The sequence below is a fragment of the Mustela nivalis genome, assembly GCF_964662115.1.
Source record: "Mustela nivalis genome assembly, chromosome: 10".
NCBI lineage: Eukaryota > Metazoa > Chordata > Mammalia > Carnivora > Mustelidae > Mustela > Mustela nivalis.
The window spans coordinates 41367978-41393196 of NC_139029.1; the positions used below are offsets into that span (position 1 = coordinate 41367978).

The 25219-nt window shown below is 38.7% G+C and overlaps 1 protein-coding gene across 2 annotated transcripts in view; it reads right to left on the reverse strand.

Annotated features, from left to right (window-relative positions):
• NDC1 (NDC1 transmembrane nucleoporin) overlaps window positions 1-25219 on the reverse strand; it is a 47459-nt gene that overhangs the window by 13227 nt on the left and 9013 nt on the right. For both annotated transcript variants that reach the window (XM_082688509.1, XM_082688510.1), the window contains exons 5-16: window positions 24935-25073; window positions 20726-20834; window positions 18295-18346; window positions 15800-15935; window positions 14955-15047; window positions 13143-13224; window positions 10954-11109; window positions 7915-8160; window positions 7699-7814; window positions 5350-5400; window positions 3558-3621; window positions 2675-2775 (exon numbers count right to left, since the gene is read on the reverse strand). In XM_082688509.1, the coding sequence (XP_082544635.1) occupies window positions 2675-2775; window positions 3558-3621; window positions 5350-5400; window positions 7699-7814; window positions 7915-8160; window positions 10954-11109; window positions 13143-13224; window positions 14955-15047; window positions 15800-15935; window positions 18295-18346; window positions 20726-20834; window positions 24935-25073 (1345 nt within the window). The remainder of the gene's footprint in view (window positions 1-2674; window positions 2776-3557; window positions 3622-5349; window positions 5401-7698; window positions 7815-7914; window positions 8161-10953; window positions 11110-13142; window positions 13225-14954; window positions 15048-15799; window positions 15936-18294; window positions 18347-20725; window positions 20835-24934; window positions 25074-25219) is intronic.

Sequence of the window (25219 nt, forward strand, 5' to 3'; positions counted from 1 at the left end):
AGATTTATTTATTTGACAGAAATCACAAGGAGGCAGAGAGGCAGGCAGAGAGAGAGGAGGAAGCAAGCTCCCTGCTGAACAGAGAGCCCCATGTGGGACTCGATCCCAGGACCCTGAGATCATGACCTGAGCCGAAGGCAGCGGCTTAACCCACTGAGCCACCCAGGCGCCCTGAAAGCCTAGTTTTCAAATCTGCCTCTACCATTTACTGAGCATGATCCTGGATAAGGCATATCAATAGATATAGACTTTTTGAGACAGACACAATCCTATAGTACGTTAGGTAGAGCAGCACACGAATCTAGCGGAACAAAGAATGAACTATGACATATAAGAGAAGATTGGTCAAGGGTCTCGGAGCCTTCAAACCCAAGGTTCTCCACTGCTAATGCCCTGCAAACAGCTCAGGGTCAAATCCTAGCTCTGCCATCTACGAGACTTGTATGTGAGACCTGAGGTATGTCACCATGCTCCCAAGCTTCCCTCATCTGTAAAACAGGCCTAAATATCTCCGTCCTACTTCCTTTACAAGACAGTTATGAGGATAAAAAAAAAACAAAAACAAAAAAACAACCAAGAATGGTATGAGTGAAATCATATAGCATTTGTCTTCCTCTGAATGTCATTTAGCATAATACTCTCTAGATCTATCCATGTTGTTCCAAATGACAAGATCTCATTCTTTTTTATAGCTGAGTGATATTCCTGTGTGTGGGTGTGAATGTGTGTTTGTGTCCCCACATCTTCTTTAACCATTCATCTATGGACAGAAACTTAGGTTGCTTCCGTATTTTGGCTGTTGTAAATAATACAATATACATAGGGGTGCATATACCTTTTCAAATTAGTGTTTTCATTTTCTTTGAGTGAATACCCAGTAGTGGAATTACTGCATCATATGGTCATTCTATTTTTAATGTTTTGAGGTACCTCCATACTGTTTTCCAGAGTGGCTGCACCAGTTTGTATTCCCATCAACAGTGCACAAGGGCTTCTTTTTTTCCAAATTCTCGCTAACACTTGTTACTTCTTGTGCTTGTCATTTTAGCCATTTGGACAAGAGTGAGGTCAGATTTGAGAAACAAAACAAACAAGGGGTGCCCGGATGGCTTAGTTAAGCATCTGCCTTCAGCTCAGGTCCTGGGATCAAGCCTGGAGTCAGGTTCCCAACTCTGGGCAGAGTCTGTTTCTTCCTGTCCCTCTGCCCCTCCCACTGCTCTCTTTTCTCTCTCTCTCTCTCTCTCTCTCTCTCTAATAAATAAATAAGATCTTAAAAAAAAAAAGAATAAAACAAAGAAAAAAGAGACAAACAAAAAACCCCAACAGACTCTTAGCTATGGAGAACAAACTGGTGGTTGCCAGAGGGAGGCTGGTGAAGGAATTGGTGAAACAGATGAAGGGAATTAAGAGTACACATATTATATGAGCAATGAGCAATGTATAGAACTCTTGGATCATTATATTGTAAACCTTAAACTAATAACACTGTATGTTAATTATACTTGAATTTAAAAAGTTTAATAAAATTTAAAAAATAAAAAATCCCAGAAGTTTGGTATTTAGAGAATTTAAAATTAAATCTTCCTAATTTAAAAAATAAAATAAAATAAAATATAAGAAGAAATCAGTCCATAGACTATAAACTACTGTCCTATTATTATTTTATTATAAACTACACTGGCAGCATGATGAAAAACAAACTCTGCTATGAATGTCAAAGATACACCCAAAGCCTGGGAGCCCGACAGTGTGGTTAGGCAAGGCGATTGTTAGGTGGTGTGCAAAATACTAGGAAATTCTTTCATTACAGAAAGGTAGCTGTGTAAGAGTATGAATAATAAAACTATTCACGTGTTCCCACATGTCTTAAAAAGGTACATGAAAAAGTGAGCGCAGAAAGAATTCAAAGGGGGAAAAACACAAATCACTGGCTTTGATGGGTAAAACTTTCTAAGAGGTAAAATAAATTGAGAGTTGAAGAAAGGAACAGCAAAACATGTTTTCTTTTCAGGCTTCCCAAGACCCAGAGATGCACCAACTGCCCTCCTTTCAACCTACTTCAACACCACTGCCCCAGAAAAATAGTGTGCAGCCCAGCTCCCACCTCAAGATGCTTCCGGCACACAGTGTTCCTATTTCTCATCTGACTTACAGCTACAGTGATGAGGCACCCAACATGAAGTCAGGAAAGGCAGCCTGTTCAAAGGCAAGAAACAGGTTTTCTCTGTTTTTAGATCTAGGACTAAAAGGATCTACCACTTTAAAACTGTGCACCCAGTCTGGCAGCAGGGATCCACCAGGCTCAGCTCTATCCTTCTGAGCCTCTGGCCAATAGGTAACATTTATCTGCATAGATAACTACAGGTCACTTTTAGTAGCTGTAAGTTGTGTAAGGAACCAAATTTATATCACTGAACAGAATCCTAATATCCTAAATAATCTTATTAATACCAGAGGGTTAGTAACTTCCTTTTTCTATTCTATAAAATTATTATTAACAAAGGAATTAGTTTCTCTTCCTGGTCTTTCTTAGATTGTTGATTTCCCAAGGGTGAGAACAGTACCATATTTAACTTCTAACATATGCTTCGTAAACATGAGCTATAAGAAACAAACCAGAAAACCTAGGAAGGAGAGAAAGACACAACCTCTCCCAAACCCAAATACTGCTTACCTCTTGCAGCGTCAACAAGGTATTAAGAATAGCTGGTAGTGTAGTCTGGACAACTCCAAATCTGTCTTCGGTAAACGATGCTGCTACTAAGTGAGACAGACCTCAAGAGGAGAAGAAAAAAAAAATTTAAAGGAAATCCAAATTAGGCACATCTATTTGCATCAGCTGAGAAACTATTACCATCCTGAATATGTAAAGAGCTTAAAATATTGGATGGGAGGGGAGTACAATAGAAAAATGGGCAAAAGACTGGAATAGGCACTGGAGAGGTGCTCAACTATATGGGGTCAGGAATAAGATGACAGTCTGCATTCTAGCACGAAAAAAAGCTTTTAAATAATATTGTGTTTGGTAGTGATGAGTGGTAGAAAGAAAACAAAGCAGAATAAGGGAAAAGAGTGACAGCTGTGAGGACACTTTTCACAGGGGGTCAGGAAAGGGCTCTCTGAGGAAGTATCATTTTAAGCACTCAGAAGGCAGGATCTAGGAGATGGAAAAAAAAAAACTCACTTCTTTAACAAATAAGTTTTTATATTCAAGCTAAGTTAAAAATGTTATGTCAATATAAGTTGACAGTTGAAAACATTCTATTAATTGCAGTTTTTTGAAGTAGAAAAAGACAAGCAAGAATCCCAGGCTCAGTTTCTCTGCTTGTAAACAAGGATAATTTCTCCCCAAATTAAAGTATATTTAAATATCTAAGGAAATTGATCCATATAAAACAAAGACATAAAAATTGTATCTAAAAATTCAAAGACTGAGGTCAAGATCCAGACCTGACTTTTCATGGATATACTTCAGTAAATTTTTTTTTTGGAGATGCTTCAGTATTTAACTGATAATTAAAATCAGAGTTGTATTGTAGTTCACTGTGATTGCTTACCTTCTAATGCCCAAATATGCATTTGGGCATCTGAAAAAACAGCCTGAATAGAGGCCTCTGGGTGCTACAAATACAACAGAAACATTTAAGTTCAGCTGGGCATTAACTCTGTTATTTCATCTAATCAACTAGGGAGCCTATAACAATAAAAAATTCTCGGCAGCCTCTTAAGAATTAAAATGTGAAATTCTTATATAATAGGATTTAACTGCAATAAAGCATTCTGCCACCAACTTATTGTGTGACCCTTGCCCAATCTCTAAATCTGTCTCAGTTTCTCATTTAAAATAAGAGTTACACACACTCAACTCACCTCAGATTAGTATACAGATCACCTCAGAGAATGGCTACAATGCTTTTTTTTAAAATCCCAGAACTGCCTAAATACATATTACCTCTCTTAATTGTCTACCCTCAGCCCCACTCAAAAGAAACACCATCCAACCTTCTTTAAGATAGCAAGGTCGAAGAGTAGGGAGCACTAATTGGTCCATTTAAACAAATGCTGATTTTGTGATGCACCCAACGAAGCCTATTAAGTACATCGGCATGTTAACATTTCTCAACACCAAACAGCAGCGTGTACAGCTCCTTATCATAAAATAGGTCCACTTGCAAAACTAGAATCAAAGGCAGCCATTCACTTCCACGGAAAAAGCAGATCTTGTTCAGCATCTGCTCTGCCACTTATTGGCTCCGTGCCCTTAGACTAGTTACTTGACCTTTCTGAGCCTCAGGTTTCTTTATCTGTAAAATGAGGACAGAGAGATATCTCAGAGGAATGCTGTTAGAATTAAATGAGGGAACTTAAGAGGAAACAACACAGTGTACATAAGACACAAGGATGAGTCCTCTTCCTATCCTCTGAAGTAAAACTTCGGACAACCCCTCTTCCTCTTGGTGGAAGACAAGACCCCTTCCTCAGGGGGGTGATGGTTGTCCCAAAGCTCTAATGGAGAGCCTAAAGTAGATTCTTTTTGGTAAACATCATTGCTAGGTGGGTAGATCTCCTCTGCCACCAAAGTGAGAAAACAGTTTCAAGCCCTTGAAATGATTCTTTGTTCTGTGTACCTATATTCTGTCAGAGTCACTCTTAGATCTCTCTCCCCACAGAGTAAAAATTAATGATGCATGCCAGTGCCCTTGGAGTACAGTATTAGCTAATACTGTAATATCTTCAGAACGAAAGAAGCCAGACTAAAGTAACTAAAACAAAACAAAAATTCTTTCCCCTACATATGGGCAAAGGTTTTGCTCATCAAAGGATTAACATACAACAGCTGTAGTGAGTGAAAAAGGAAGGATTCTTTAGCTTCTGCCATTCAGTTACTCTCCTGTGACAGCTGGAGCAGCTGACACACAAGATGGAAAGTCATTTAGTTTGTGGCCTGAATTACAACTTTTTATCCCACACAAGCTTAACATCTGCAACTTAATCCAGTCATCTCTCTTCTGAACACCAAACTGGCCACAAAGATTGTAGCAAGACAATGAGCCATGAGGGACTGCCATGGATTTGACCATTTTGCAGGAAGGGGTTGCCCACCCCCACAAAGCTGCCTGCAACCAGGAGACTCAGAAGTCCAAAAGAGTCAAGCCACAGGAAGTCCCTGGGATGAGATGGGGGTCTAGGGCAGCTCTTACTCACACAGAGGTACAGTGAAGCACTCTGCAAAGCTGTCTGGCTTGCTAGGATTGAGCTCAATATTTAGAAGTCAAATCCAGTCTGGTACTTCCTTTCTTCTCTCATTTCCTCTCCCCCCATTCCCAACACTGAACTATATATTCTTACCTTACTGAAAAAATACATTATCAGCACCCGTTTTGATAAGAAATTCTTAACCTGAGTTGGAGAAAAGGAAGAATGAACACATTTAAAGTTTTCAGTTCTATTCAAATATAATGTTAACACATTCCCATGTACTTGCTGACACTAAATTAAATGAAACGCTTCATATCTTACAGAGAAAGGACAGTATTTGCAGTAAACCATATAAGTAAATACCTTTCGTACGTAAGTTGGATAACCAAGATGGATCGTCTAACCTAAACTGACTTTCCATGTACACATGCTAACCCCCAAATTAGAGTTCTATGATAAAAGGAATTCAAAGTGGTTCCAGGGATATTTTCTTACTCACTTCTTGACAACTGTCTTGACCTTTAGCCTCTTAATACCAAAAAAGTGTGTGTTTCCCTTACCAAAAAAATAAATAAATAAAATAAAGAATCTTAAGATAGGAAATGGTTTTCTACTAGTTGACATTTACATGGAAAACAATTTTCTTAGTATTAAACTGAAAGCTACATAACCCAACTGACTTGAAAGTGAATTCATGATATGGCAGGATTTATGATATGTAAGGCAAATGGGATCCCGAAGTCTGTGAAATGCCCGCAGTGCCTCTATTAATCAATCATTCCATCAGCAAAGATGTTGTCATTCCTCCCATCTTAAAACATAAAACCCTTCCTTGACCCCTCAACTCCCTCCAGCTATTAATTACCCCTTTTCTTTGCACCCCTAATAGCAAAACTCCTTGAAAAATCCAGCTTTCCTTGTGGCCGGATTCCTCCCCCAATCTCTCCTGGCCCCATCCAATACGCATTAGTCCCATCTGCTCCACCCAGAAGCTCATCAAGGACTCAATGACCTCCACATTCCACCCCCCCACCCACCCCCCCACACAGATCAGTTCATCCTAGAGCTGCTCTCAGGCTACCCATCAGCAACATGTGGCACCACTCACTTCTCCTCTTCAGTTTTCTTCCCACCTCCACAGTCACTTGGTCCCCTCTGCCATTCCTCCTCACCACCCAGACCTGGAATCGCTAGAGGATCCCATTCTTGCTTCTTTCTTCTTCTGTAACAATCCCAAAGAATTTTCATGGAGTCTCATGGCTTTAAATACTGCCTGTATGCTGATGACTTCCAAATTACCATTTCTAACCCAAACTTTTCCCTATGCTCTAGATATATGTCTCAGTTCTTAGTATTTTCAATTGGTTGTCTAATAAGTATCTCAAAAGAACATAAACCGATCTCATCATTTCCCTACCTCACCTCTATCAAATCTCCTCTTCCAGAATAATCAGCTAATTGCAACTATACTATATCAGAATATACTCAGGCCAAAAATCCGAAAATCAACATTAACTCTTTTACGTCACAACCAGACCATAAGCAAATCCTATTAGGCCTGCTTTCAAAATATACCCAGACCTTGATTACATCTTGCAGTCCCCACCACAACCATCGATACCATCATCTCCCACTAGATTACCTCAACAGCTTTACAACTGTCTCTCTGCTTCTATTCCTGCCCTCCGAGAATCTTACCTCAACACGACAGCTAAAGCAGCATTTTCAAAATGTAAGGTTACATCACATCATTCTCATGAACAAAACCATCCTGTGCCTTTCCGTCTCACTCAGAGAAAATGTGAGTCTTCAAAACAACTAATGCGCCTGATAAACTCTGGGTGCTGCTACCTCTCTGACTTCCCCAACACCTACTGGTGTCCACACTATCCCTCACCCAAACCAAGCCCACTCCCACCTAAGACCTTTGCATTTTGCTGCTCTCCGCCTTCCGTTCAGGTCTCTAATCAGGTGTCACCCAAGCAACAAGACCTCTCGTAACTGCTCTATTCTTCTGTACAGCACTTAAGACATCAAATTTCTTCCCTTTTAAAACACATATTGTTCATAATTTGAATATAACGTATTGGGATCCATCTTATAATCAATAGCATAACATGATTGAACTGGAAAATTTTTCCTAACAGTACCCAAAGTAAGTCTTACCGTTAGTAGAATTTTTTAATACTGAAAGAGATACAGTTTAATACATTTGCTTCTTCATCTATTTCCCTTCACTGGAATGTAAACAAATAGTCAGGGGCTTTAGTTCAGTATTTTCCCAGTGCCTAAAACCACACTCTGCATATTTAAAGAACTCAGCAAATATTTCTTAGGTGAAAGAATTCACAGAGCAAAGGCATCGCATTAGGTGAAGTCATATGAAGTTGCAACTTATACAGCTCCAAACCAGTCAAATACCAGCAACTTCATATGAGTCAATCCTGGATGCTCTCAATGATACATGAGAATATAAATCCTACAACTCTATCACCCTACCTGCTCACGTTTATTCTGAATCCATGAATAAATCATACTGGGCTGTCTCGCTGTCTTACCCTCAGCACTAAGAGAGGTACATGGAGAAGGATTAGAAAATTCAGTCATTTGCTGATCTAAAGAAAACAAAAAACAAAACAAAAAACCAAGAAGGTGAAAACTCGGGTTATAAGTCTCTGTAACTACATTTCAAATTCTAGAAAACAGTCCCCTTACCAGAAGCAGAAGTCCACAATCTTGGCCCTCTTCTTATGAGCTGAGAACTCTGAGGGGACCCATAGCAGGTATTTACATCAAAAATTCCAGCCATCCGATTCACCACACTAGAGCCAAACGGGCTTCCAAGGGGACTGGCAACATCAGGCGTAGACAATTTGGAGGAAAACAGTGACATCTTAACTAATGGTGGCACTGAAGGCCGAGGCATCTGGCTGGATTTTGGGGTCTGAAAAGTAGCTTCTTCTGTAAAAGAACAGATCCAGTGCTTAAGAGGCAGCCCGAACAAACTGCACCCACCTCAGGTTTTGGTTTCATGCATTTACCCAAGGCTCAGGAGCAGGTTTCCTTTGGGTTTACATCCTCAACATCCAGCTTTCACTGCTGCAGCTCAGTGACCGCTCGTGGAGCACTCTGCACCCCCTTCTGTTAGATTGGTGCAGCCCCGCTTGTTTTCTCCCCGCAGAGAATATCTTCAGCTTCAAGGACAGTTTCTCTAAATCTAAGCTGTGTTGAATGAACTTACCAATTTATATTTCACTTTCAAACGGCAACTTCAATTACCGCACTGGAATATGCCCAGTGCTACCCCAAGTTCCTACTGCAGCTATCATGTGACTAAAGCAAACCTGTACTGTAAAAGTGTACTGATACAGGTGTTGCACACTTATCCATTTTCTACAGCATTTTTTTGAGTTAACAAAAGTCACACCAGAGATGAATTTGCCCAGAATCATCTACAAATATGATCTGTAAACACCTTGCTCAACAATTATCTTATAACCACCAATTTATAGATTCTGTTGTATAAAAACAAAGGAATATTTTTCCAGCCACTTCAGTACAAGGCACAAAGACAAATAAATTACACTAGTATTCTATCTTCTTAATAACACTGCCATAAGGAGTGCCTGGGTGGCTCAGTGGGTTGAGCATCTCAGTGGGTTGAGCATCGGCTCAGGTCATGATCCCAGGGTCCTGGGATCCAGCCCACGTTGGGCTCCCTGCTTATTGGGGAGCCTCCTTCTCCCTCTCCTTCTGCCCCTCCCCCTGCTTGTGCTCATGCTCATACTCTCTCTCCCTCTAATAAATAAATAAAATCTTAAAATATATACATACATATATAGGTATGTATGTATATATACATATATGTATATATAAAACCACCATAAAACATCAAATATTTAAAGTGCCCAAATTTGGAAATATTTGAAGAATCAATTTAAAAATTAAGACGGGGGCACCTGGGTGGGTCAGTGGGTCAAAGCCTCTGCCTTCCGCTCAGGTTATGATCTCAGGGTCCTGGGATCAAGCCCCACATCGGGCTCTCTGCTCAGCGGGGAGCCTGCTTCCTCCTCTCTCTCTCTGCCTGCCTCTCTGCCTACTTGTGATCTTTGTCAAGTAAATAAATAAATAAAATCTTTTAAAAAAATTAAGACAGAAGTTTTTACGTTTTACAAAATTAGAAACAAATTTTGACTGAGCAATGGAACGTGACAGCAACTTAAAGTAACGCACAATTCCTGTTTGATCAGACCCCTGACTCTCCCCACTAACCCAGGGTTACAATGATTTAACATGCTAATGTGATATAACTAGCCTATTTAAAATTCACTAATGGCACCCTATCCCTACAAAATACAAACTCCTACCTGGACACACAAGGCCGCCTTCTAATATCTACCATTATCTTACCCATTCAGACTCCTTTTTGACAGACATCTTTTTAGCAGTTACACTGTCTTCTCATTATTTATGTGCCTCCCACCAGAAGTAAGTTCTAAGAGTGTTTTTTCATCTTTGAATCTCTTGCTTCTAGCACATTGCTTGGTATATAGTAAGCATTCAATAAAATTTGTTGAAAAAAAGAAATGGTAATCCGAATGTTGAGAACAGAGACACTCTACAATCTTTTACAATCTGACATTCATGGTCTTACTTAAATCATTTTTCATTTGTAATCTTTTGTTTTTGGTCAATGGCCCCTCCAGAGTAATGATGCTTGCTATGACCCACACAGGGATTTTTTTTTTTTAAGATTTTTTATTTATTTATTTGACAGACAGAGATCACAAGTAGGTAGAGAGGCAGGCAGAGAGAGAGAGAGGAGGAAGCAGGCTCCCCGCTGAGCAGAGAGCCTGATGAGGGACTCAATCCCAGGACCTTGGGACCATGACCTGAGCCAAAGGCAGCGGCTTTAACCCACTGAGACACCCAGGTGCCCCCATACAGGGATTTTTTAAAGTATCAAGATCAATTGCCAATATTTAAAAAGTGGAAAATTTTACCCACAGTATTTTTAGCTTTCAGGCTTCACCTAATGGCAGGGAGGGGGGATGCGGCACAGAACACCAGGTCCAAATTCCCACAGGGGAACAGTGGACCGAAGCTTACCCTTTCCCCGTTGGGTGAAGCCAGGGCTCTCAAGTTTACCACATTCCTCACCCAGCCAGTTTTGCTCATTTTCATTCAAGGCCTGCCTCCAAAAGGCATGTGGACGTTAAGACCTTTCATCAGTCTAACATTCCTAGGTTTCTTCTACTTAAGGAATTTGGTCAAATAGCCTCTGTCCCTCCACCGTGCTTCTCAGCTTCCATCTTTCAAATATCCTATGAAGCTATCTTAAAACAATGAATGTGATGGCCCCATGGCGAGATTGCTCAGTCACTGCAGGTGCTCTCCTCTGGGCATTGTCCAACAACTACCTGTCTCAGGGATACTGCGAAAAGGACAGCAACCCAGTATGACATATAATGTTTCACCTGGCTCTGCACTTGAGGAAGCTAAAGGCTTCTATCAGATGGGCCACAGTTTGTTAACCTTTCTAACACCACGGACACAAAAGACCTTATTTCTTCAATCTATAGTGATACCCAGGCCTTTTTCTTGGTTCAGTATAATATTCTATGTATTAGATCAATTTTCCCTAAAAATAAATCCCTCACAGTCATGTATACATATCCTGAGATTAACTACTGCCATGTATCTTAGGGAAAAAAATGTACATGCTTTGCCTTCTCACAGTAATATAGGAACTACCTGGAGAATTTGATTTCTTGGGTTCCACGGAGTAAGAGGACACCATTCTCCCATTTGTAGCAGCAGCTTCTTGGTAGAGAACCAGTTTCTGAGTCATATCGTTTAAAAGATTCAAACACTCCCTTGAAATGGCTGTCCAGTTGTGGGGATGTCCACCTAGGAGGTCCAAATACCAGCTTTTAAAATGTACATAATCTTACAGTCACCTTCTCAAAGTGAGGAGAAAATTCAATAAGAAACGCTACATGACAGGGGCACCTGGGTGGCTTAGTTGTTTGGGTATCTGCCTTCGGCTCAGGTAATTATCTTGGGGTCCTGGGATGGAGCCCTGGGTCAGGCTCCCTGCTCAGTGGGAGTCTGCTTCTATGAACTCTGCCTCTCCCCCCTCCACTCATGTGCAAGTGCGCTCTCTAATAAATAAATAAAATCTTAAAAAAAAAAAATGCTATGACACTTTGCATCAGGGCCCACTTTACTTGGCTAAGCTACTATTTATACTCCTGTCATCTAGTACACAGCAGGAGTTCAATAAATATTTGGGCAAAATAATTTTCCAAAGACTCTACAAGCAAAAGCTTGCTATTTTAGCATAAAACAAAACCAAACCAAACAAAAAACTCTAATACTGGCTGCTAAAAATAAACCCACTTGATAACATGATAACAATCATACTTTACACTTAGAGAATTTACATTCTTTATTATTTAGTAAACTACTGCAATCCAAAATCTTGTAAAAATTCCCTTCCTTCTCATTATCTTTTCATTTTCTAAGACCTTATCACCTATAGCTGCCATGTAAAAATCAACCAACTAATCAATCTTTTTATGTTAAGAATAGCTGAGGAGTCCACTGAAAACTGGTTTCCCCAGCCTGGGTCACAAATAATGCTCCTCCCCTCACTTAGATCCCTCCCTAAACACTGTCCCCATTTACAGCTCAAGAGGAACACAACTTAACCTGCATGCAAACAAAGTACTCCATCAATAAGTTTCAAAAGGTTTTGTACTGCTCTTAACTCAGGACCACTAAAGAACTATGTAATGCTTGAGTTAAATTTTAATAATACGCCCTAGAATGTAAGTTCTCTGTCAGAGAACATGTCACCCTACTACAGTTTACTGGAATAACTGGTGAAAATATTTAATGCATAGAGCATTCCCTGGTGAACCTAAGTTTGACAGAAAAGACTTGGTTAATTTTCCACAGCATCAGCTCTGGATGTTTCATGCTACTAAAAAGAGAGTGGCTCAATCATTTATACTTTCATGTAACTGAATTTCATTTCCATGTAACACTTAACTATAGAGGTTTCTTTTAGAATGTGGGAATTGGCAAGTATAGTCAAATAATGAAAAGCTGATTACAGAGATGAAAAGCTACCTAGGTTCCCTATTCTCCATTGGTGACTGGGCTGAGATGCTTGCCATCCAGGAACAAGGGAGAGCACTGGCATAGTTGTAACAAGGAGTTTGTAACAAGTAAAAATGGAGAAGTCTTTCAGAGTTGCCAAGAGCATCCTTGGGTCACTATCAAATCTAGTACTCTTTTACTTTTTTTTAAAGGGAGGCAAAGTACATTGGGGAAGGTATGTGCTATGGTGAGTGCTGTGAAGTGTGTAAACCTGGTGATTCACAGACCTGTACCACTGGGGCTAATAATACATTATATGTCAATAAAAAATATATAAATAAAAATAAAAAAATAAAGGGAGGCAAGGTAGCATGGCAGAAGGAAGGAGCTCTGTACTTGGGAGTCAAAGGACAAAATTTCTTACTCTAGGACATTAACTTTATGTAAGACACTTAATCTCTCTGAGACTTAGATCCCCCATCTAGGGATTAGACCACCTGATTTTCAAGACCCTTTGTAGCATTAAAACTTTGAGGATTCTTAAACTGTACTCTTCTGCCCTAAAATTGTCAACCTACCTCATAATTTTTTCAGGTTAAGGGAATGAGGCTGCTGAGGAAGATAACATATAAGAGTTTAAAAATACTTTTCTGGAAATATAACTTCTACCCATAGCAGTAGTGGTTAGAATCTTACTTACATAAGATTTAAATCAATACTTCACTTAATGGACTCACAGCTGTGGGATATTGTATTAAACACATCTCTCTCACCAAAAACTTTAAGTGGAACACTTTCTGCACACACATGCCTGCGTCTGTTACTTTTAGCAATACCTGGCTGGCTAAGGCTAAAAACTTCTTGTCTTCGTGAAGGAGAATACTGAGAAAGCAACATCAGGTCCTGCAATGCCAAATACTAAAAAGAAAAAAAAAATACACATTACTTAATTTTTTTAACTTCTATATAAAAATCTTATTTATGAATTGGGCTCAGCATTATATATGTAAGGGGAAATTAGTTGAAATTTTTCATGAAGGAAATACTCTTCCACTTTCTAGACTCCCAGAACTTTCCTGCCTCTACCTTCTGTAGGCTGCCCCACTCACTGGCGGCTCCATCTACGGATCTCTTTGTGTCTTTTTTCCCACTTCTACGGTGGGAAACTTAAAACATCACTTCCTCCTGGAACTTCCCAGGTCCCCCCAGACAAACATATACTCACACAGCTCTCAACTATTGCACTAACATAATTTATTGTAACTGCCTGTTTCCTTGTCTCATGTGGTTCCACCCACTAAACTGTGAGGCAGGGATAGCATTTTACTTGCTACCACATCCAAAGGCAGTGCCTGGCACACAGCAGACACACAACATATGTTGTACTTTTTTACCAAAGATCGTCATTTTGCCTCCTGGCAAACCCCTTCACTCATCATTCAAGACAACATAACTTCTGTGAAGGTTTCTTGTTTTGGTTCTAAGCAGAATAAGTGGTTCCCACTGCACTTACCACAGTAAATTTTCATTAGTTTGTATATCTGCCTTTTCCATTAGGCTGTGCTACATCTAATTCATTATTATGCCTTAAGCAACTAGCAGTGACTGACATCTACCAAGTGAATACAGATTTGTTAAGTAACACAATGAGTACCTGATATATTTGTTTTATCTAATAAATTAGTCATAATTGATGTTTAAAGATAATCAGAACCTCAGTGGGTCATTTTCTTATCAATTTACAACTTTTCTAGAGTGTATTCCAAACTCTGGGTTCCATTTTCTTCAAATTCTTTTTTAAGCACTATGATCTCTTAACAGGATTACATATATTACAGATCTACTTGAAAATTTCAAAATGCAATTTAAATCCAAACAAGTTATTCTCACTTAGGTTTAATTTGTGAACTTACTACAGCTTCTTTAAACTCTTCTCATTAAAATTGATTTTAGGGGGTACCTGGGTGGCTCAGTGGGTTAAAGCCTCTGCCTCTGGCTCGGGTCATGATCCCAGGGATCGAGCCCCGAGTCGGGCTCTCTGCTTGGCAGGGAGCCTGCTTCCTCCTCTCTCTCTCTGCCTGCCTCTCTGCCTACTTGTGATGTCAAATAAATAAATTAAATCTTTAAAAAAAATAAAATTAAAAAAATAAAATTGATTTTAGGATCATTATGATTATCTATTTTGAGTTCACTGTGTGTGTACATCTACCTTTGATCATAACAGCCAACAATACTACATGAGTACAAATACATCTTGACTCATGATAAAAACAACAGCAACAGCAACAAAACAAACAAACGAAAGACGGTATTTTGTTTTGCTACCATAAGGAGTTTGTGAAAAGCAAACGCACATGGTTGTATATCATGGTATTTCATGGTTGGAACTATTTTTATATCTATCCTAAATACAGTTTAGTTTAGCTTGTACAAATACACTGAAATATATTCTTGCATTTTAGTCACTTGGAATAAAAACTGAAAAAGTAAACAGCACTCAATGTAGCATGTACTTGATTTTTTACAATATTGGTACTAGAATATTCTAGGCCCTCAAAAAATGTATCAAATACACTGCATATTAAGTCCATTCCATAAGACAAGTTAGAGGTGACTGTATGAAGACACAAAATGTACAGTTCAGGTACCTTAACGATAAGGGGAGGATTGCTGTTTAAAACCTTTGGGAGGCATTCATCTGACTCTTCGGAAAATGGTGGCTGAACAGGAAACAGATGAGCCTATCAAATATAATCAAATATAAAGACTATGAAATGATGATTTTCTTGACTTTATTACATTCAGTAATTTCACACTGACGGTAATTTATTACAACAGGAGATAACACAACAAATTAGTATCTTCAGTATTTTAATAACAGGTTGCATTAAAATTAAACATACCCAAATACACTACTTTCTAAAATGTTACTTTCCCAATTTTATTAGATCTCTGACTGCCAAAAATAGAAACAAATATTCTCTACAAACCTACAGAGATGGTAAAATGAAACATTCATTTTCTAAGACAAACACTTGGATGACAAAGACCATGGAAATCCCATTTATTTAAAACCATTTCAATATAAAATTTAAAACTTTCTCTCAAAGAACAATTATTGTCTTACATTAAATATTTTAATAGTAGTAATATCAATAGCACAGAAAACGGATTTAAAACTCACGCATTTAGTATGTGCTCAATAGAGAAAGGGAAACTTTCAGAATAGAATTACACTATAGATAAAACAAAGTAAGCTCCACTAGCAGTTCAGTTTAGTTGCCAAAAATCAAGAACAGTAACACTGTTTCTTACAGACAGACAGACAGCAGACACACAAATGATACATCCCTAACAAAGTCTTAGAAAAGAAACGGAAACCCAACTTACTCATAATGGCTCTGGGCACAAGAGCATACTGCTCAGTGCTCTCCTATAAATAAGTCTGTGCACTCCCAAACACAAAAGCATTAACAAAAAATTCATTACAAACCTCTGTGGCAAAGATTTTGAAGAGTATCCATGAGATATACCAAGTCATCAGAAGAAAGACACCACACAGCCAGACATGGTAGAGTAATGAGAGATTGAGGAGGCCACGCACAGTGTCAAGAGGCCTGTGAAAGTGCCTATGAAAGCAGAAATTACTGTTTAATCCTATGAGGAAAATACAATCTAAGCATTTAATAGACTTGGGCCTCATAATGAAAAACAAATAAATCTTACTTCTAAATAATAATGGTGATATAGATGCCTTTCCTTTTGCACCCCATAAAATTCTCTCCCTGATACCTTTTTATGAACTACATAAGGGAGCCTTAAAGGAAGAACAGACCTAAATTTGTGCTCAGTTTCTTCTGTTCCAAATCTTCACTGTCATTTACTATGAAGGAAGAATGAGTCAAGCCTATAAACCAACCCCTAGAGGCTGGGTAAAATTTTACTATTGTTACTTTGTAATTTGATACATAACCATTCAACAGGACTAGCACCTCTCCTGGGTCAGATTTCAGCTCTATCTGTACACCCTAAAAACAGTTCCACAATAGTTAACAGGACATGGCACTATCTAAAAATCACAATCTTTACTTTTAAAATAATTTAAGAAACTGTTAGAAGGCTAAAAGAAGGGGCACTTGGGTAGCTCATTTTGTTGAGGATCTGATTTCAGCTCAGGTCATGATCTTGGGGTCCTGGGATCAGCCCCATGGGGCTCTGTGCTCAGCGGACAGTCCACTCATCTCTCTTACTCTGCCCCTCCCCATACCGTACATGCACTCTCTGTCTCTCTCTCAAATACAATCTTAAAAAAAAAAAGCTAAATAAAGTGAACACTCACTGTTTTACCAAAACACTGAATAGATCAATAGGCAAAGTCCTCATAGTCCTACAACCACACAACTAGCAATTTTTTAAAAAGATATTATTTATTAATTTGACAGAGAGAGAGATCACAAATAGGCAGAGAGGCAGGCAGAGAGAGAAGGGAGCAGGCTCCCTGATGAGCAGAGAGCTCGATGTGGGGCTTGATCCCAGCACCCTGGGATCATCACCTGAGCCAAAGGCAGAGGCTTCCCACTGAGCCACCGAGGCACCCACAACTAGCAATTTTAAAAACAGGATTAGAACCTCTGGCTCTGCCATTTATCAGTGCTGTAATTATGTTAACTGGTTGACCTAACCCACCTCAACTTCTTCTTCCATATAATAGTGGCATATAATCTCTTTCTACCTCTTATGGCTATTAAGAGATTTGAAACACCTTATATTAGGAGTGCCCAGCATAGTACTTAACATTTCCTGGGAAGAAGCAAGTTATTTTTAGATTTTTAGTAAATTTTTTTAAGGTTTTTAAAAAATTATTTGACAGACAGAGACCACAGTAGGTAGAGAGGCAGGCAGAGAGAGAGGGAAGCAGACTCCCTGATGAACAGAGAGCCCGATGCAGGGCTCAATCCCAGGACCCTGGTACCATGACATGAGCCGAAGGCAGAGGCTTTAACCCACTGAGCCACCTAGGCGCCCCTTTAATAAATCTTTATTGAGGGCCCACCATGTATTAAGGACAGTATATTAGGCACTGCCATATGAACAAAATACATTTTAAGTGAAAGAAAGAAAAAAGTACTATATTAAATTATAATCAAATTATTATTGTTTTTCTTTTTCTGTTTGACCCAATGTAAAATTCGGATTAACATAATAAATGACCCATGCATTTAGTTTCATATCGAGCAATTAAGCAGAAGACAAAACTAAATTTTACCTAGGAATTTTTAAAGTTAGAAATTGAAATTCACAAAGTAGGAACCATAATATCTTAAGCACCCACAAATATAAGTATCTTCACTCCCAAAAAATGGTAGTAGTTAAATCCATATACGATGCAGAAAAAAACCTCACAGTAGAATAATCAATAACTAAAAGAACAAATACTACTAGAGAAATTTACACTTACTTGCCAAGTAAAGATTAAAGCTTTAACTATGGGCAAAGTACATTGGGAATAACTAGAGCAATACACCAGAGTGCTACCCCCTTGATTGACACTTAATGACCTTCAACTGGTCCCACGACCCTGCTCAATTATGGCTTCCTTAGAGGCAAAATTAGAATAATACCATAGCACTGTGCTCGCCTACTCCAACATAGCAGAGAATGATGACTGAGGAGTAAAGCAAAAGAGTGCAACTCAAGAAGCTCACATTTTCATAATATAAAAGCTGTATCTAATGAAGAACAAATTATCATTGCTGACTTCCAGGTAGAGGAACTGGATGACTACAGAGATTGGAGCAAAAGGATTCTTTTTAACTGTATAACCTGTTTTATGGCACTGGAATTTTAAATTATGCGAGCCAGGTATATTCCAAAATGAACACAATTATTTAAAGGCTAAATCTGAACACCACCATCTGGAAGTGGCAAACACCTAAAAAGGATGGAAACTAGCAGTGTTAAAAATCAGACTTTTCACCTGTCACTTACTCATCTATCTGAAGATCCATCGCAGTGCTAATCCAAGCTTTGGGAATATGGCCTGAAAGGAAAAAAATACCATGCTATGAATATAAAAAGTTAATACAGCAAATCTTAACCATGCTTTAGTATGAGGTTGATGAGATGACCACGCAGACACAAAGACCTTGGTCAGAATGCTACATTGTCTGATTATGAGTGGGCAGAAGGAGTGCCTAAAAGGCGCCATCAGTTAGGCATTCAATTCTTGATTTCAGCACAGGTCATGCTCTCAGCCCTTGGCTGTGAGATCAAGAAGCCTGACTTTCTGTGCTCAGCAGGGAGTCTGCTTGAGATTCTCTCTCCTTCTGCTCCCTAAGACTCCCACTCTCTCTAAAATAAAAAAATAAATCTTTTTTTTAAAATGGTCAGGAAAAGAGAATAATTTCTAAATACAGAAGTCCTTGCTTTGCATGGGTCAGATTACGTACATATTTCAGTCATATTTCAGTGGCAGTTAAGTTAAATCACAACAGTCCCCCAACAACACAATTCAAATTTCAGTTACCACAGTATATTTACTGTGAGCAACTGAACATAGTACTTCTAGCTTTTCAGTACACAAATCAGTATGTAGATAATGGATACACACCATAATTTGTGACTAATCACATCCCTTCTTACTAAGTCTGTTGGTGACCGGTCATTCAGTTAAGGCACAGACAGCAAAACGTGTAATTGTGCTGCCTCTTTGTCTCCCTGAAAAGCCCACACAACATTTTACAAAAACGAGTAACTGAAAGAGGACACTGGCCAAAAAGACCAAAGTGCAACAAAAAAAAAAATGAAAAGTGGAAACACTTGAAATGAAACCTGAATGGAACGTAAGTGGGTTATAGAAGATACAGCTGACCACGGAAATGCTGATTGGCTGCTACGTCAGCCCAATTGTACAATACAATTGTAGGAAACATCCAGACTCATGGTAGCAGGTTAATACAAAACAACCAAATGTTAACATTAAATGACAATTATAAGGGCAATGTAGAAAAATGGGTTATATAAACTACAAGTGAAGGAAGGAGACAACAGAATGGCCTATGCCCAGTGAGAACAACTCTAAAATTATTCCATAGGAAAAAGTAGGAGCAGAAAGTTATATAGGTATCCCCTGCTTTTCCAGTTTGTGTTATGTCACTTCACTTTTATGAAAGGCCTATGCTAGCACCTGTTTTCACCAACTGAAAGAAATCCAAATTTACAAATAAGGCACAAAAGGGAAAACAGCATTCAGCACTTGTTTTGTCCCAAGCCAGAGCTGTCACTGCACAGAAGCAGGGCATCCTGAATGGTGAGAGGGGTGCAGCCAAGTTCCTAACCTGCGAAGTACACTCAGCATCTCAGCATCAAGCCTCCAGAGCTTTCAACTGTGTCTGTGAGCTTCTGTGCTTTATCCCCATTTGCTCTGTGCATCAGTTAGCAAGATGTGTCCAAAGGCATTAGAAAAGCCTAAGAGAGGTTATTTTGGGGGTTTGAGATACTCAAAGATCTTTCCATATAAATTAAAGCTTATTGCTTCTTCACTTTGTGCCATTTGGCTTACAGAAGGCTTCATAGGAACTCTCTACTTTCAGATGGTGGGGGAAACCTATAGTCTGAAAAGAGTATTTTAGGATGTTGAATTTTGTTTATATATTATTATGTGTTGCTATTGAGCTTAATGTTTTCCACTCAACTTGAACTGTTCATCATATTAAATAAGTACATCAATTTTTGTACTTAGAATTCATGTTAACAAATTCTATAAGGTCTCCTCAGCAGCAGGATATTTCTAATATATTAGTACCAAGTTATAAAAAGCTATAAAAAGGAGTAGGTTATTTACAGAATATACAATATTTTTTAAAAGCATTTTTTATTGTAGTAAAAACCACATAACAAAATTTATCATCTTAACCTTAAGTGTACACACACTATATGCAATTTGTGCAATGGATCCGTGAACTTTTTTCTCTTGAAAATCTGAAACTCTCTACCCGCCAAGCAACAATCCTCCTTTCCCCTGCCCACACAGCCCTGCCAAGCACAATTCTACTTTCTGTTTCTAAGAGTCTGGCTACTCAAATAATACCTCAGATAAGTAGAATCATGCAGTATTTGTCTTTTTGCAACTGGGTTATTTCACTTAGTATGTCCTCAAGGTTCATCCATGTTGTAGCTTGTGACAGCATTGCCTTCCTTTTTTAAGGTTGAATTATATCCCATTGTATATACCAAATTTTCTTTAACAATATTGTTAACTAAGTAAATACTCTATGAAAATCTAAACAATGAATCAGTTGGACTAATCACATACCTACAATTAAGAAACATACAAATACAATAAAAAATGGCTTTGCAATTGACATTTTCTGAGCAATGAGATAACACATACACTGTATCAAAAAACAGAAATTCTTACCAAGAAAATAATAAAGGATGCAAAAATTCCTAACCAGGAACAGTGATTCCACACAACTATGCTTAACTAACAAGAGCAGAGATCTCCTGAAGCGTAAGAATTTGTATTGCTATGAAAAAAGAAGAAAAACAGAATCAAATGACACATCCAAGTAGAGGTTCAATTTTATTTTAAAGCAAGCACATAACTAAAACAGTCCACATATAAAAAGCATAACCACTGTATAAAAAGACAAAGTTTATTCCAGAGGTTAAAAAATCAGTAATTACTGATGATAAAATATTTAATATTTACATTATACAACATCTCATTGATACGAGAGCAGATATGACATAATTAACAATACTGATCTATACTTACACTAAGGACTACAGAGACGGAGTAAGCACAAAAAAACATATGACCAGAACAACAGCAGTTAACATTCTTTGGTTCTTTAGCATGTACCAGGTACTATTCTAAGCACAACCCTATAGAGAAGGTTCCATTATTATCTGCATCTTATTTATGAGAAAACCAAGGCATACTGAACCAATTTACCAGCTAGCAAAAGGAAAACCTGACATTTTAATCCAGGCAGGCCAGTTTCAGAGAATGTAATCTTAAATATAAGGTACACACTGCCTCTACACTGTTTTTAAATGCTATCTTCAAGAAAAACAGGAGGCAAGACACTAGACTGAGTCAGGAGACCTGAGTTCTAATGCTTCTCTCTACAGCACTGAGCAAGGCATGTCTCCAATTATGTGTGCAGTAAGAAGGCTGACCCAGCTGAACAGTGCACTAATGAGTAGTACCTTCAATTCTAACTATCTAAGAAAGAAATATCAATTAAGAAAAAATGTGAAATGCTTTTTTCCTGGTAAAACTAAGCTTTTGTGAAATAAAGAGTATTTGCCCCCCCTCCCATTCCTGCCCCAAAAATACCAATGGAAAAAAATATTTTTAAATTATTGGAAAGAACCTAAGGAAATTTAATGCAGCAAAGATGAATTTCCCAAATTCTAGTCTTCTTTTATGCTTCTATTATGACTGATCCTTCTTTAAGGAAATTCAGAAGCTAAAGAAGAGCAAATAATTACAGTACACAGGTCAAAGTTTTATCTTCATACCATGTCTGTGAACTCCTACAGTATCTTTGCCAAAAGCAGCCCATATGAATACTTGGTTACTAACCACACAGCTTCAAGAATCCTGGTTTATTTGGATATATTCAAAGTCTGAGATAAGGAACTGCACAATTCCATGCAGCCACTGGATGCTAACCTTCTTATTTGACACCACCGCCACCCCCTCACCCAGTAAAAAGAGTATAGTTCCTATACTATTTCCACTGAGGCTCTCACCTCAACCATTACTCACAGGGTCCAAAGAGGAGAGGGAAGCAGGTAGGCATTTCAGTAGATATGCAGAGAATAGCTAATATACCCTCTTATTGCTTCCCAGCTGAAGTGTTTTTCAATTCCCTTTTTGGGTTTCTTCTGTTATTTAGCTAGAAACTACCCTCTACTGAGGATTTACTACATGCCAGGCTCTATAAATCTTATCTCATCTAATACTTTCAGTCTTGTTGGCCTCGAACTTGCCAAGCCCTGTCTTGTTGTTCATCCACTTCTTTGTCCTCTCCTCCTCGCTAATGTTCTGCTTTTCCCTATCAGTCTGTCATTAAGAGTTTGATAAATGGAATTGGCTTTAGAACTACAGGCTAGTTTAAAGAAAAATTAATAAGCTAATGGTAAACTGGTTAGAATTAGATCTCCAAAAAGACATAATCTTTCAGAGGTACGTGAAAACAGTGGTTACTGAATAATAGGAATAATATAAAACTGTTTATGGAAGCTCCACCTGACAAGATACATAATGCTGGAGGCATTCTATACGTAAATGTACAGGAAAGGGTCTATACTAAACTGGTCACAATTATCTCTGAGGTAAAGACTGAGATTGGCCCCAGAATGGCCAAAGGAATTTTCATTTTATCTATACTATTTGAATATTTTTTAATTGAAATGTTACCGCTATACTCTTAGGAAGTAATCTGACATCACAAAAGATGATGATGATGCTAATAATAATGGTTGTTACTGTTTGTAAAAAAATAATAAAAAATAATTTTTTTTTAAGGTCTAACATTCCCTGGTCAGCTTGTCCAGTTAAAGAAAAAAAGTAAATGGCTATTGCCATCATATCACTTTATGGAGGTTCAGAAGAAGAAATAGGTCTGATCTTACACTGAGCTTACAATTTCCTGAAAAATCAATCCTGCTTTCCTTAGCAACTTAAAGTACATAAGGGAAGGTTATATAACGTAGATCAGGCTCTGGTATGCTGGAAAGCTAAGGTATGGTGTCCTTCTTCCCCCTCAATCTTCTGAGGAGGCAAATATATCCAGCTGGGCAAAGGCAGTTACAAACGTGACAGATGAGAAGCTATGATCCTAGGCACAAAGATTCATCATTTCAACTGCTCCTGCCAAAATCCTGACCTCCCTTATTCTACTGCACCCACCCAACAAAACCCCTATCCCGGGGCACCTGGGTGGCTCAGTGGGTTAAGCCTCTGCCTTCAGCTCAGGTCATGATCTCAGGGTCCTGGGATCAAGCCCCACATCAGGCTCTCTGCTCAACAGGGAGCCTGCTTCCCTCTATCTCTGTCTCTGCCTGCCTCTCTGCCTACTTGTGATCTCTGTCAAATAAATAAATAAAATCTTAAAAAAAAAAAAAAAAAAACCCTATTCCAACCATCCCCAGGCTGGAGAGAGCACCCAGCTGGGCAGACCAAATAGCACTATACACTTATGGTTCCAAGAGATGCCCCCAAAACATATTTTGGCCAAATAGTGAATGACCAAATGTTAGAAGCTAAGCTTCTGCCAGAGTTGAACCTGAAGTCAAAGCTAAATATTACCATCAGAAGAGAAACTTCTGGGATACAAGAATAAAATTTAGCCAAACGAAATTACAAAAAATTTAGTAGGCAAATGTGACATTGCATAGTAGGAGCAATTTATTTGTACTGTCAATTACTGGCCTGCCCCTACATTTACTCTACTGCCTATATGTGAAGTTAAACAAATGGTCACTTTCAACTGAGGTTCAGGAAGGAGCAAGGTATTTGGGGATATTTCATTTTTCTCTAACATTTTTCTTCTTCATATTCCTAATTATATTATTAAAAAATGATTTAGCATGAATATTTCTGTACAGAATTTCAGGGGTTTTCTTCCTTATAAAATTTTAAAGTGGTAAAGCTGATACTCCGCTTTTAATTCATGTTCTCAAAATGTGAAGAATTTCTAACTGGGACTCTTTCTTCATACACTCACGGTCTGCAGGGAGGGAAGGGCCAGCTCCTTTTCTGTGAGCACTCCCTCCTGCAGTATGTGGATTTTCAACAGACTGCTCTTCAGGGAAACCAGGAGAAGCCTAATTTAAACACACTCCCTTACTCTCACATTGTTCACACATCACTCCCTCCCCACCAGACTGGGTCCTAATGGGAAGGGGCTGGTTCTAAGACTTTTGCTCCAAGGCCCAGTCCTCGGCCTGCCACAGGACAGGAATGAAGCAACTAAGAACACAGCCAGGAAGAGTGGGAACAGCCTGGGGAGAACCCTGACCCCTTAGGAGAAATCTTAACTGATACTTCTTTCTCCTGCTTTAGAAGGTAGTCGTAGTTGCACAGAAGGCTCCTACCAGATTAGATTTTTAAAAACCTAACTGAAAGAGAGTTCCAACTGTCCTAGTCAAAACTGTTTTATTTATTTATACACATCATGCCTTGTTCTAGAAAAGATCTGAGGCAGTAACTGACATTCTATACTTACTTGCATATCGTCAAGCCCATGAGTTCTTAGGTTCAAAAAGAAGCTGGCAGCTGCATAGAGGTACACTGCATGAATGTCATCATCATCCTCCCCCAGCCCTGCTAGGTCACAGCCACTGCCATTACCTAGCAGGGAGGGAAAGAGTGGGCCAAAGCAGTATTCTCAGAGCGGCAGTGGCAAGGGCAGTGATAGCTCTCACACATATGCTAAAATCTCATGAAGACAAGTCTCTCCTCTCCAAATGGCATTTTGATGATCTCAGTCCTAAGTTTTACTGACCACATGTTGAGTTAATCAGATGAGGCCAGTTATATATATATACATCAAGGCAAGTTTACATCTGCCAAATTCTGACATAAGGTAACACCCAAATGCTATCTTACCTGTATGATGGGAAATGGCAGATAATTCATGTTGTTAATAAAATACAGGAGACTATAGCTGTAGCCCATAAATGCTCCAGCCAGTAGAAAAAAAAGGTGATACTCATTTAAGCAGGTCTGTGCAGCAGGGCTGTTTAAACTGGAGAGAAACAGGTTATTAATTCGACAGTCAGGGACACATATCACTTCTTTAGGCTCAAACTTTGACTTAATCATTTATTAAATGTCCCAAATTCTAACAAAATAGTTCATTTCAGGTTCAATGCGGGCAAGAGATGAACAAAA